Genomic DNA, 12,238 nt, shown 5'->3' with positions numbered 1-12,238 from the left:
CAGCCTGTCTGCAGGGCAAGAAGCTCCCACGGCTTCACCTCCTGGGTCTCTCCTTGAAGCATTCAGCATCCTCTGCCCTCCGTGCGCTTCCCACAGCGAGTCCCCCCAGCGGGGTCCTGGGGAAGCCACAGGGTCCTGCCCCCCCACTGCGCAGTCAGACGTGACTCTCAGCCAGCCAGTAACACAGAGATTTATTCAATGACAGGAACACGGGCTAAAACAGAGCTTGTAGGTACAGAGAACGGGACCCCTCGGCCAGGTCCATTCTGGGGGGCAGTGAGCCAGACCCCCACGTCTGCCCTCACTCCTCAACCCCAGCCAGCTCCAGCCTGAAACCCCCTCCAGCCCCTCCTTCTCCTGCTCAGCCCCTTTCCCGGGCCAGGAGGTCACCTGATCTCTTTGTTCAACTTTAGCTATTCCCTTGCAGGGGGGAAGGGCCTAGGTGTCACGGAGTGTGGGGGAGTCAAGGCCCTGCACCCCCAGCTTCCTGCGATTCACCAGGACTCTCAGCCGGCAAAACAGAAGGTTTATTTAGACGACAGGAACACAGTCCAGGACAGGGCTTGCCAGACAACAGGGACCCCCTTTAGTTAGGTCCATCTGGGGCCCCAGGGAGGCCACAGCCCCATTGGGAAGCCCAAGCCCCATCCGGGCCCCTCTCCATTTCCCCACCAGCTCCAAACTGAAACTCCCCCTAGCCTCTCACTCAGCCTCCCCCGGCTCCTCCCCCAGCCTGTGTGTCCTTTGTCCAGTGTCCCGGGCAGAGGTGTCACCTGGCCTCCCACCCCCCTCCTGGGGTCTCTGTTACATGCTCAGGTATCTCCCTTCCCCAAGGCCGTCCCAGCACAACTCCCCTGCCACCTTCCCCGGTCCATGCTCCCCACTCAGTAGGCCAGAAAGGAGACGGCTGGAGGGAGTTTCAGTTTGGAGCTGGCTGGGAGAGGGGCGCCCTGACCAACGGGGCTGTGGCCTCCCTGGGGCCCCAGATGGACCTAACTAAAGGGGGCCCTGTTGTCTGTACCGGCAAGACCTGTCTGGGCCTGTGCTCCTGTCGCCTAAATAAACCTTCTGTGGTGCTGCCTGGCTGAGTCCCGGTGAATCGCAGGAAGTCCAGGGGAGGGAGGAACAGGGCCCAGACTCCCCCCCACTCCGTGACACCTACACACGATTCAGAGGAACCCTTAAGAACAGAACAGCCCCACTTGGTCACAGCCGCACCAAGCGCGTACGCTGTCTCTTCACGCACAACAGGGCCTGCTGATGAAAGGGAGGATTTGAACCCAGGCTGAGGAAACACTTGTGATGCTGGGGGTAATTAGACTGTGGAACTCATGGCCACAGGACAGGGTTGAGTCCAAGCTTCTTAAGCTCATGACGTGCCTCAGGCCACAGAGCTGGGACCCCTCCGGCTTCTCTCTCATTCAGGAAAGTGGCTGCTGGCTGTGTTGGTCCCTGCTGGCAGCTGTGGCTGGCCATGGTGCCCTGTGCCCACCATGCTGGGTGAGGGGCTGAGCATAGCGACCTCCCCCCCGCAAGCTGTGGCTGCTGGTCTGGTGCTCGACAGAGCTGGGCCGTGCATGGCCAGGTGGGGGGAGGCGGCGCTGAGGGGCTGCTGTGGTTTCTGTTACAGCGTGGCTATAAACCGGCTGCTGTGAGCCTGAGTCTCACCCCCCCGCCCGTATGGGAAATGGGCCTGAGCCTGCCAGCTGGGCTGAGCTGTGTGTCCAACGCTGGTGCTGTTACCCCCCCCCCCCCCGCCCCCTCTTCCCTGCTGGAGGTCCCCAGGCTGGATGAGTCCTGGGGCAGGGCCTGTTGCACTGGGCACCCTGCAGGCAGCCCCGGCTCTGGAGTGGAGCGTCTCACGCTGCTCTAATGTGAAGACAGGCGCTGGGCAGAGTGCTGGCGCCCTGGGCGTAAGCGCCTGAACTGCATGAGTCTCTCATGACCAGCGGTGACACAATTAACCGGGCTGACAGTCTGCGTTGCCAGTAGGCTTCAGAGTGAACACCCCGTTGCAGTGAAGGGCAGCAGCTCAGCCGCTGGGTCACCGAGAGCCGGCTTTACTGGCAGGGTGGGAGGCAGGCAGAGCAGCTGGCTGGGGCGTTTGCACACTCTGGCCTGTTCCTGCCGCTGGCTGACTTGTTTTTTCCATCCCGGCAGCTGCCTCTACCTGTTCCTCCTACTCCTCAACCCCTTCCAGGCCCTTCTGCTGCGCGGCAGCCAAACAGGAATTCCTCAGATTGCTCGGTCTGGCTGCACGTGGGCCCTAGCGCCGGGGGTGGGGTGGGGGCTGGCCCTTTCCCTGGCCAGCCGGGGGCAGCAGGGCCCTGCCAGGCTGACTCCGTCTTTTTCCACTTGTTAAAGTTCTTGCCCAAGGGTCGGGCGCTTTATTGCTTTCGTCTGGCTCTGGGGGTTGGGCGGCGTTCCCTGGCGCTCCCCTGGGGCAGGCGGCAGCTTGGAGAAGCCGCCCCATGGCAGGCCCAGCGGGCCCTACTCCCTGCCCCTCTCCTGCTCCTAGCAGTGCCCAGCTATGAGGGCAGAGGCCAGCCTGCAGCATGGGGCGGGGGCGCAGTCCTGGCCCCCGAGCTCCAGGCTTGGCTGGTCAGTGCCCCCAGCTCAGGCCTGCCAGCCTGGGAGCGCAGAGGAAGTGGGCGATGGCCCCAGCTGTGCTCAGTGCCTTGCAGGGGGGAAGACCAGAGCTGAGGGCCTAGGCCCAGGCAGCTGCTTTCGAGAGAGGCAAGGTGCTGGGGTGCATGGATGGGGGGGGCTGGCAGGGGTCAGTGCTGGAGGATGGTTGAGGCTGGGAAAACGGGTGGGGCTGGGGCCAGAGGGAAGTACCTGGAGTGGGTTTGTGCCGGGGGGGGGTGGGGGGGTTCTCCTGGCCAGAGGGGCAGAACCCAGGGCCCCCTCGGTCATTGTCAGCGAACATCTGCCCTGGGCGCGGCAGCCCGCGGCGAGAGACTGTCCTGGCCCGACGCAAGCGCTGCTCCCAGTGCTGGGGGCTCGGTACCCCCGGACAGGGGGCTGGGAGCTGCTGAGGCAGCAGGAGGTGTTTCCTGGGGCCAGACACACCTCACCAGTCGGGCTGAGCTCCCGGCAGCTAAGCAGGGTGGGGGAGGGGCTTTGACATGCTAGCACAGCTCCCCCCCGCCCGCCCCCCCCCCGGCATGGCCCCCTGCGGTTTCCATAACTGCAAGGGGGCGAGGGGGCTCTGACCTCACTGCACCGGCCCCAGGGGTGGTGGGGGAACAAGCCTGGCTCCAGCAGGGGGGCTCCCCGGAGCTGCTGTCCCTCAGCCCAGGCTCCGGGGTGCTCGCTGGGTCTCCCCACGGCGGCTGACCGGGCCCTGGCCCAGCAGCACCGCGAGGGCACCGGCCTACGGCCCATCGCTGAGTGCGGGCAGGGGGCTCAGAGCAGGGATCCTGCCCCAGCTGAGTTACTGGGGGCACCTGCTCTGCCCTTATGCTCCAAGCCTGGGTGTGCAGGGAGCCCGGGCTGGGCATCAGGGCCCTGGCAGAGCCGGGTGGGGGAGGATGGGACCTGCCGGGGAGGGGAGCCCAGGGCTGGGCCATCGGGGGCCCTGGCAGAGCCGGGTGGGGGAGAATGGGACCCGCCGGGGAGGGGAGCCCAGGGCTGGGCCTCAGGGCCCTGGCAGAGCCGGGTGGGGGAGGATGGGACCCGCCGGGGAGGGGAGCCCGGGGCTGGCATTGAGGGGCAGGGGGCTGGCACTGGCCAAGCAGGGTGGGGGAGAATGGGACCCGCCGGGGAGGGGAGCCCGGGCTGGGCCTCAGGGCCCTGGCAGAGCCGGGTGGGGGAGGATGGGACCCGCCGGGGAGGGGAGCCCAGGGCTGGGCCTCAGGGCCCTGGCAGAGCCGGGTGGGGGAGGATGGGACCCGCCGGGGAGGGGAGCCCGGGGCTGGGCACGAGGGACATGAGAGGTGGGGGGGACGCGGGGCCGAGCAGGGCAATGTAGGACGGGAGCAGGGCTGCTGGGGAGCCCAGGGCTGGGTTACAAGGGCAGCAGTGAGAGGCGCTGGGCCGCAGCCACCTTTGCCACGTAGGTCACAGCTCTGGGGCTTTTAAAACCTCCTGCCCCCCCCCCCCCCCCCCAGGCCGCAGTGAGCCCTGGCCCCCAGGGCAGCGAGGGCGCCTTGCAGAAAGCTCCGGGGGGGGGGGGGGGGTTTACTGCCAGCCCCAGGGGGCCAGGGCAGCGGATCTGCGGCCCTGCAGCAGGGGACCTCACGGGACCACGGCCCAGCTCCCCCCAGCTGTTGGGCAGCACGACGGGGCCCTTGGGTCTGGAGCTGGCCCCCTGCCCGGCCCCCAGCCCACACAGGACAGTACCGCAGCCCGTGCGTGTCCAGAGGCGTTTAATGAGAGACCCCCTGTGCCCCGGTGTGGAGCCCAGCACACGGCTCCCAGGCAGGCAGCCGGCTCCGGCCCTGCCCAGCTACAGAGAAGCTGGAGGCTCTGTGGCCCGGGGTGGCGCCCGCGGTCCCCAGGCTGGCCTGGCGTCGCTCTGGTGCCGGGCCGGGCCGGGGTTACGCGAAGAGGCGGATGGTGGCGTCGGCGCCCGAGGAGAAGAGCCAGGGCTGGGTGGGATGGAAGAGGACGTCCAGCACGCCCAGGTCCCGGGCCGGCGTGTGGCCCTTCAGCACCTTCACGGGCACAATCAGCGGGTTCTGCAGCAGGTCACTGCGACAAAGGGACCAGGTAAGGGGGGGCTGTGACCCCACAACGCGCTAGGGCCATTTGGCTGCCCACCCCTCACCTTCCCCACGGACGTGGGGTGCTCCAGCGGGGACAGGGGGCTGCACCCACCGAGGGCCCAGAGATGCCCAGGGTCCTCCCTTGCCTGTCCTCCCCCTCCGGTGCTGGGGGCTGGCCCCTGTCACCCCACGGCCCGCGAGCACGTGGCAGGGCCATTCCGCGCCCTGGCACTAACCCCCCCCCCCCACATCTGGCCCCCCAGCCGGGGCCCACGAGCACGTGGCAGGGCCATTCCCCGCCCTGGCGCTAACCCCCCCCATCTCACCCCCCCAGCCGGGACCCGCGAGCACGTGGCAGGGCCAGTCCCCGCCCTGGCGCTAACCCCCCCCATCTCACCCCCCCAGCCGGGGCCCACGAGCACGTGGCAGGGCCATTCCCGCGCCTGGCACTAACCCCACACATCTGGCCCCAGCCGGGACCCGCGAGCACGTGGCAGGGCCATTCCCCGCCCTGGCGCTAACCCCCCCGCATCTCACCCCCCCAGCCGGGGCCGCAAGCACGTGGCAGGGCCATTCCCCGCCCTGGCGCCAACCCCCCCCCCCCCATCTGGCCCCCCCCAGCCGGGGCCCGCGCGTACTTGTAGACCATGCCGTGGCAGACGATGACGCTGCCGTCGTCCGAGCCCGAGGCGCAGAGCGGGTAGTGCTTGTGGAAGGCCACGCTCCGCAGCGCCTTCTTGTGGTGCCTGCCAGAGACCAGGCGAGAGACCTGTCAGTGCCAGGACCCGCTGGGGCCGCCTGGCTGGGCGGTGCCCAGGGGCCCGGGCACAAACAGCCGCTGAGGGCGAGATGGCGTCTGACAACCCCGCTCGGCAGGCTGGGGCAGCCGGGGGGGGGGAGAGCTGCCTTGGGCCTCCCCAAAGGGGGCAGGGAGCAGCCGAGGGAATCCGGCGCCGGGCTGGGCAGCGAGCCGGGGGACAGCACCAGGAAGCCAGCGTGATTGGGGCGATGTCCTGGGGCAGGGAGAGCCAGCGCGTCCCTACAGTGCTCTGGGGAGACCCTGCGGACAGGGGGAGCTGCGGGCTGGGCAGGCTGGTGGGTGGGCAGGGGGAGCTGCGGGCGGGCCGAGGGGGAGCCGAGGGGCAGGCGGGCGGGCAGAGGGGAGCTGTGGGGCGGGCGGGCAGGAGGGTGGAGAGAGGGAGCTGCAGGGCAGGCGGAGAGGAGGGGCGGGCGGGCGGGCAGAGGAGGAGGGGGCGGGCGGGCGGGCGGCAGAGAGAGCGGGGCGGGCGGGCGGGCAGAGGGGGGCGGGCAGGAGAGTGGAGAGAGGAGCTGCAGGGCAGGCGGAGAGGGCGGTGGGGGGAGGCGGGGGAGCCGAGGCAGGCGGGAGGGGGAGGCGAGGCAGCGGCTGGCGGGGGGGAGGGGGGGGGCAGGCGGAGAGGGGGAGCCGAGGGGCAGGCGGGCGGAGAGGGGGAGCCGCGGGCAAGGCGGGTGGACGGGGGGAGCTGTGGGGCGAGTGGGCGGAGAGGGGGAGCCGCGGGGTGGGTGAGCGGGCAGAGGGGGAGCCGAGGGGCAGGCGGGCGGAGAGGGGGAGCACACTCACCTCAGCACCCGGTAGGGCTTGGTGGACAGGTCCAGGTCGAACCAGGCCAGTTTGCTGTCGTAGCTCCCACAGATCAGGTTGTCTCCTGCCAGAGGGAAGGGGAGTGAGCGGGGTGCTGCCGGCAGCCACGGCCCCTGCAGGGGTGTCGCACACACCAGCCCCCCCGGCCCCCCAACAATGTCCCTCTGCAGCAGTGTCTCCCCCCCCGACACCAGGGGCCCCCGAGAACAGCATTGCACCCCTCTGACACCAGGGTCCCCCCCACGGCAATGTGTCCCCCCCAACTGACTGTGGCCCCGTGGCTGAGGGAACATGATCCTCCTTCCACCCCCATCCTATAGGAGCTGCCCCCCCTTTACTGCCCTCCGCAGCCTGGCCGCGGCTGGGCAAAGCAGCTCGTCTCGGCCTGGTGGACGGGCCGGGCCCTCGGGACACCCACGCCCAGCCAAAGGAAGGCAGGGGCCGCGCCCAGACAGGCGGCCGGGCCCCACGTACCTGCGGGGTGGACGGCCATGCTGGACACCCACTTGCAGTTGGTCAGCAGCTTCTTGGCGAGCTCCTGCTTGAGCAGGTTGTAGAGGCGGACGTAGCGCTGGGTGGCCACGAAGAAGAAGGGCCGCAGCGGGTGGAAGAGGACGCACTGCACCTGCCCCTTGCTCCGGCGGAAGGGGCTCTGGCTCCAGCGCTTGCTGGCCTGGTGGATCAGCACCTGCGTGTGGCCGTCGTCAGCCAGGACGCTGGCCAGGTAGTCGCCTCGGGGGTGCCAGGTCACCTGCTTCACGGGCTGCGGAGCGGCACGGCCAGACGTCAGCTGCTGCCTGGAGCCACGGGGAGCCGCGCAGCCGGGCTGGGGGACGGGGCGCCCCACGGCGGCAGGGGTGTTTGTGTGGCTCAGGCCCTGGGGTGCTCCGGGTAGGGGCGCTCGGACCCCCGGGGAACACGGCTCAGGCCCTGGGGCTGGGCAGGGGGCTCCGGACCCCGGAGACGGCCCAGGCCCGGGGTGGGCAGGGCGCTGCCCCGGGAACACAGCTCAGGCCCTGGGGGCTCGCCTCAGGGCTCAGGCTCAGACCCCCGGGGGAACGCGGCTCAGGCCCTGGGGGGCTCCGGGTAGGGGCGCTCGGACCCCCGGGGAACATGGCTCAGGCCCTGGGGGGCTCCAGGCAGGGGCGCTCGGACCCCCCGGGGAACGCGGCTCAGGCCCTGGGCAGGCTCGCAGGCGAGGATGGGGCCCAGCACGTGGGGACAACACCCCCCTCTCCCGCAAGAGGTGCTGGGAAGAGTTCCCACCCCGTTCCAGGCCCCCAGGCCCCCCTGTACCTTCCCGTGCCGGATGATCAGCCGGACGCCCCTGCTGTGCTCCGCGCCGGCCGCCACGGCCCAGGTGACGGGCTGCAGCCGCTCCTCCTCCGGCGGCTCGTAGGCCTCCATCAGTTGGTCCGTGGCCCCGTACAGCAGCTTGTCTCCGAGGCCGGGGTTCACCAGCAGGACGGACTGCTCCCTGCGGGGGGCGCTGCGGGTCAGAGCCGGGGACAGGGCCTGGCCTGCCTCCTCCCCTGCAGCCACGGCCTGTGGGAAGGGGAACCCGGTGCTGGGCCCGGGGGCCTGGCCAGTCTCCGACCTCTGCCCCAAGAGCTCTGAAATCCAGCTGCACCCTGGGACCCAGGGCAGCCCCGGCCAGGCAGATGGCAGGGGGCAAGTGATGCCTGAGGGGGGCACACAGCGATGAGATGGGACGGGGGGGTCATGGGGCTGGGGCGTCATGGGGCTGGGGCGGGCCGCATCACACAGCGACGAGACGGGACGGGGGGTCACAGAGCTGGGGGGGTCTCACACCGAGGAGATGCGGGGGGGGTCACACAGCGACGAGACAGGGGCTGTGGGTCTCACACAGGCTGAGATGGGCCACACAGCGATGGACGGGACAGAGGGGTGGGTCACAGGGCTGGGGCAGGGCTGGGGGCCGCATCACACAGTGATGAGATGGGACGGGGGGTCACAGGACTGGGGGGGTCTCACACCGAGGAGATGCGGGGGGGGGGTCACACAGCGACGGGACGGGACGGGACGGGGGGGTGTCACTCACACAGCCACGGCCACCAGGCAGACGGCGGGGTTGGGATTCCAGGCGACGCTCTTCACCACGCCCTCCACCGGGAGGGTTTTCATGCAGCGGGCGCTGCTCACCTCCCAGAACCGCACCGTGCCGTCATCGGAGCCTACGGGAGAGGCCAGCGGGTGGGTCCCCGAAGAGGCAGGGGCCAGGCCCCGTCCCGCGCCCAGCCAGGCAGTGGGGGAGGGCTCAGCGGGGCACCAGTACACCCGTCTGCGCCCGCAGGGGCAGCTAGGACCTACCGGGCTGGGCCGGGGCCAGAACACGGTGAGCTCCCGTCAAGTCCTTGGCACCACCCTGGGCAGGGCCGTTTCCAGCCGCTCGAGGAGCAGCTCAGTGCCCCCGGCTCCCAGAAGGGGAAGTGGGTCAGGATGGACCCAGGATGAGCACCCTGCTGAGCCGCCCCCCCGCTGCACCGCACTGGGGCCCGGAGCCGGCCAGGCTGTGAGGGGCGAGCGCCCCACTGAGCCGCCCCCCTGCAGCGCCGCGCCGGGGCCCGGAGCCGGCCCGGCCGTGAGGGGCGAGCGCCCCGCTGAGCCGCCTGCAGTGCCGCACCGGGGCCCCGAGCCGGCCAGGCTGTGAGGGGCGAGCGCCCCGCTGAGCCGCCCCCCTGCTGCGCCGCACTGGGGCCCGGAGCCGGCCAGGCTGTGAGGGGCGAGCGCCCCGCTGAGCCGCCCCCCTGCAGCGCCGCACTGGGGCCCGGAGCCGGCCAGGCCGTGAGGGGCGAGCGCCCCGGAGCAGCTGCTGTCCTGGCTGGTGCGGGCTGGCTTGCTCCTGGGCCCATGCAGAGAGACAGAGCCAGGGCTGGGTGTGAAGGGAGAGGGACAGGCCCCCCCCAGGCTCATGGGGTTATTTTTAACGCCTGATCTCAACCACTTTCCCAGCCCGTGGCCAGGAATCCAGCGGTTGTGGAACTCCTGATGGCGCATGGGCCACCTGGCGGGAGCTGCCAGCCCGGAACCGCCAGAGCCTGCCCTCTGCTCCCAGCGCCCTGCGTGCCAGCCCACGCCCCACTGCCTGGGGAGGTGCCGGAAGCGGCTGGAAACCCCCCCGGAACGGTTTATAGGCACCAGGGATTGCCACGAGCGTGCGCTGGGCCGGGCCGGGCCGGCAGTCCTATCGCCGGCACCCGCCTCGTGCCCAGGGGAACGCTGCACTCCAGAAGCGAGTCACTGGGCCAGCCGGAGCGGCCGGGGGCAGCACAGGCTGGGCCTGGGATCGAATCCCCCCTGTGGTTCACGTGGCTCCCCAGGCCTCTCCTTCCTTCCCGCCCTTTCAGCCAGCCAGCCCCTACCCGCAGCAGTGCCGCGGGAGAGCCCGGGGGCAGGCAGGCAGCTGCTCCTCGGGTACACGCAGAGCCGTGACAGGCACAGGAGCGCAGGCTGCGGGGTGCCGCCCCTCGCCCCATCCCAGCCCTGAGGGGTCTGTGTGGCTCTGGGCCGGCCGGGTGCCCCCCCGGGCACAGAGAGCTTACCTGACACCAGCCACTGCCCGCTGGGGGAGATGCTGAGGCAGCGCACGAGGCCGCTGTGCCCGCGGTAGACCTGGTGGAGACAATGAGACAGGTGAGGAGCCGCCAGTGCCACTCGCTGGCGTTCAGCTTGCCCGGGACCCCCCTGCACACACGGGAACGAGCCCTGGCATGGCGCCTGGGGCCTCCAGGTGCCCTTCTCCCCCGGCTAACGGGCTTGGGCAGCTGCGGGGACACCGAGACGCTGACACCAGGGCTAGCAGCTCCACTCAGGCTGCTCCAGCGTCCGGCCCCAGCTCAGCTCAGGCTGCTCCAGCCTCCTGCCCTGGGGCAGAGATGAGCCCGGGCCGTGGCGGCGGAGTGGGGGAGGCTGGAGAGCGACCGACAGGCCCATGGTGGGGTTTGAGAGCTGTGACTGCTGCTGGCCACCCACGGCGTCTGTCCTGGGCGCAGCACATCCCTTCTCTTGCTCAGAGGACGATGCCCCAGGCCACACCCAACCTCAGGGCAGGCGCGGGCCCATAGGAACATCAGACCGGGCCCTACCAACAGTCCAGCTAGCCCGGGGTCCCGTCTTCTGGCTGGGGCTGGTGCCAGAGCACCAGGGGGAATGAACAGACCAGAGCAATTATCAAGTGACGCCTGGTCCAAGCTTCTGGCTGTCAGGTTTAGGGACACCCAGAGCAGGGGGTTGTGCCCTGCCGATCCCGGCTAATAGCCATTGAGGGACCAATCCTCCAGGAACTTTCCTTTTTGGAACCGTTCTACTTTTGGCCTCACAACATCCCCTGGCAGCGAGTTCCACAGGTTGACGGTGCGTTGGGTGACGAAATACTGCCTTAGGTTTGTGTTAAACCTGCTGCCTGGTAAATATATTGGGTGACCCCTGGCTCTTGTGTATGTGAAGGAGTAAATAACACTTCATTCTTCACTTTCTCCACACCAGGTATGATTTTATAGACCTCTATCCTATCCCCCACTTAGCCAGCGCTTTGCAAGCTGAAAAGTCCCAGTTTTATTAATCTCTCCTCATACGGAAGCCGTTCCATGCCCCTAATCTCTACTTTTACCTATTCTAATGTATCTCTTTTATGGTGAGGCAACCGACCTGCATGCAGTATTCATGGTGTGGGCGCACCAGAGATTACGATATTTGCTGTCTTACTATCTGTCCCATTCCTAATGGGACTGGTTCACGTCCCAGATGAGGAGCCGTTGTTACCCCTTATCACAGCTTCAAATGTCAGGAGTCAAGGTTATTCTCCCCTATACACCGAGTGATGGGGTATCTAGATTGCCTCCTGCAGCAGGGAGTTCCACAGCTGCCCTGGTCTCTATGTGCCCCCTTAAGCCCTGTGCTTTGGGATGGGGACGGAGGCTCCCATCGCGGCCCCCTTCCGAGCTTTTCTTTCCAGCCTAACGAAGATCCCTCAGCCTCCTTCACTCCCAGCCCCACCCTGGTGTCTGTTCCCCTCCCCTCGCTCACGGCAGCCCTGAACACACCACACGGCATTACCAGGGCCTGCGTGGTGGGGAACGGCTGCAGGTCCCGCGGCTTCGGCAGCTTGGGAATCAGGTCTTCCGGGTCCACATTCACCTGCAAGAGAACCAAGCCCGTGTAGTGCACAGGGGGCACAGGGTTGCCCCACCTGAGGGTGCCGGGCAGCAGGCTACCTGCATCCCACTCGATCAGCTGGGCACCCACACGGCCCCAGGGCGACAGCTCTCTGTAAGGGGCAGCGAGCAGGAGCCGCACTGCAGAGCTCGGTGAGCTGGTTGTGTGTGTGGCGCGTGAGGTGGGTTTCCCGCCCGTGGCTCTGCTGGGCCCAGGTCACCCCCCCACACACACTCACCCTCATCTTCCTCTGGCGCGGGCACAGGTAGAGGTCGAGGCAGCGCTCGAAGCGCTCGTGGATGAAGCGGGCGTAGGCTGGCACCGCACGCAGGCACCGGTACTGCTGGGGCAGGAAGTTCAGCTTCCGCTCCGCGGCCTCCTGCTGCTCCCAGGCCAGCTTCTGCAGGGCAAAGGGCAGAGGTCAGCAGCCGGCCCCCAACCAGACCCCTCTCCGGGGACAGGGGACCCGCTTTCCGTCCCCTCCCCGGGGGGGGCCCCAGGTGCCCAGAGCCCGGCTGCCAGGGGCAGAGGGAGTGTCTGAGCCTGGGAACCAAGCCCATGGCAGCGCCAAGGATCCCGGCCCAGAGAGCTGCTCCCCGCACTAGCCACAGAATCACAGAAACGTGGGGCTGGAAGGGACCTCGAGGGGCCATGGACTCCAGCCCCCCGTGGTGGGGCAGGGCCGAGGAACCCTAGACTGGCCCTGGCCAGTGACGGGGACCCCACAACCCCC

At 68.9% G+C, this 12,238-nt stretch overlaps 1 protein-coding gene across 1 annotated transcript in view; it reads right to left on the bottom strand.

The window, feature by feature from the left end:
- Positions 1-4,353: 4,353 nt before the first annotated feature.
- BOP1 (BOP1 ribosomal biogenesis factor) overlaps positions 4,354-12,238 on the bottom strand; it is a 99,501-nt gene continuing 91,616 nt past the window's right edge. The window contains exons 8-16 of the mRNA XM_039525454.1: positions 11,744-11,905; positions 11,407-11,487; positions 9,894-9,963; positions 8,393-8,525; positions 7,627-7,807; positions 6,805-7,093; positions 6,310-6,394; positions 5,348-5,455; positions 4,354-4,695 (exon numbers count right to left, since the gene is read on the bottom strand). Of these exons, the coding sequence (XP_039381388.1) occupies positions 4,542-4,695; positions 5,348-5,455; positions 6,310-6,394; positions 6,805-7,093; positions 7,627-7,807; positions 8,393-8,525; positions 9,894-9,963; positions 11,407-11,487; positions 11,744-11,905 (1,263 nt within the window). The 3' untranslated portion in view covers positions 4,354-4,541. The remainder of the gene's footprint in view (positions 4,696-5,347; positions 5,456-6,309; positions 6,395-6,804; positions 7,094-7,626; positions 7,808-8,392; positions 8,526-9,893; positions 9,964-11,406; positions 11,488-11,743; positions 11,906-12,238) is intronic.

The sequence above is a fragment of the Mauremys reevesii genome, linkage group 2, assembly GCF_016161935.1.
Source record: "Mauremys reevesii isolate NIE-2019 linkage group 2, ASM1616193v1, whole genome shotgun sequence".
In the NCBI taxonomy this organism is placed as follows: domain Eukaryota; kingdom Metazoa; phylum Chordata; order Testudines; family Geoemydidae; genus Mauremys; species Mauremys reevesii.
Note: the sequence above shows the minus strand (reverse complement) of the source record. Positions and strands in the feature narration are given on the sequence as shown.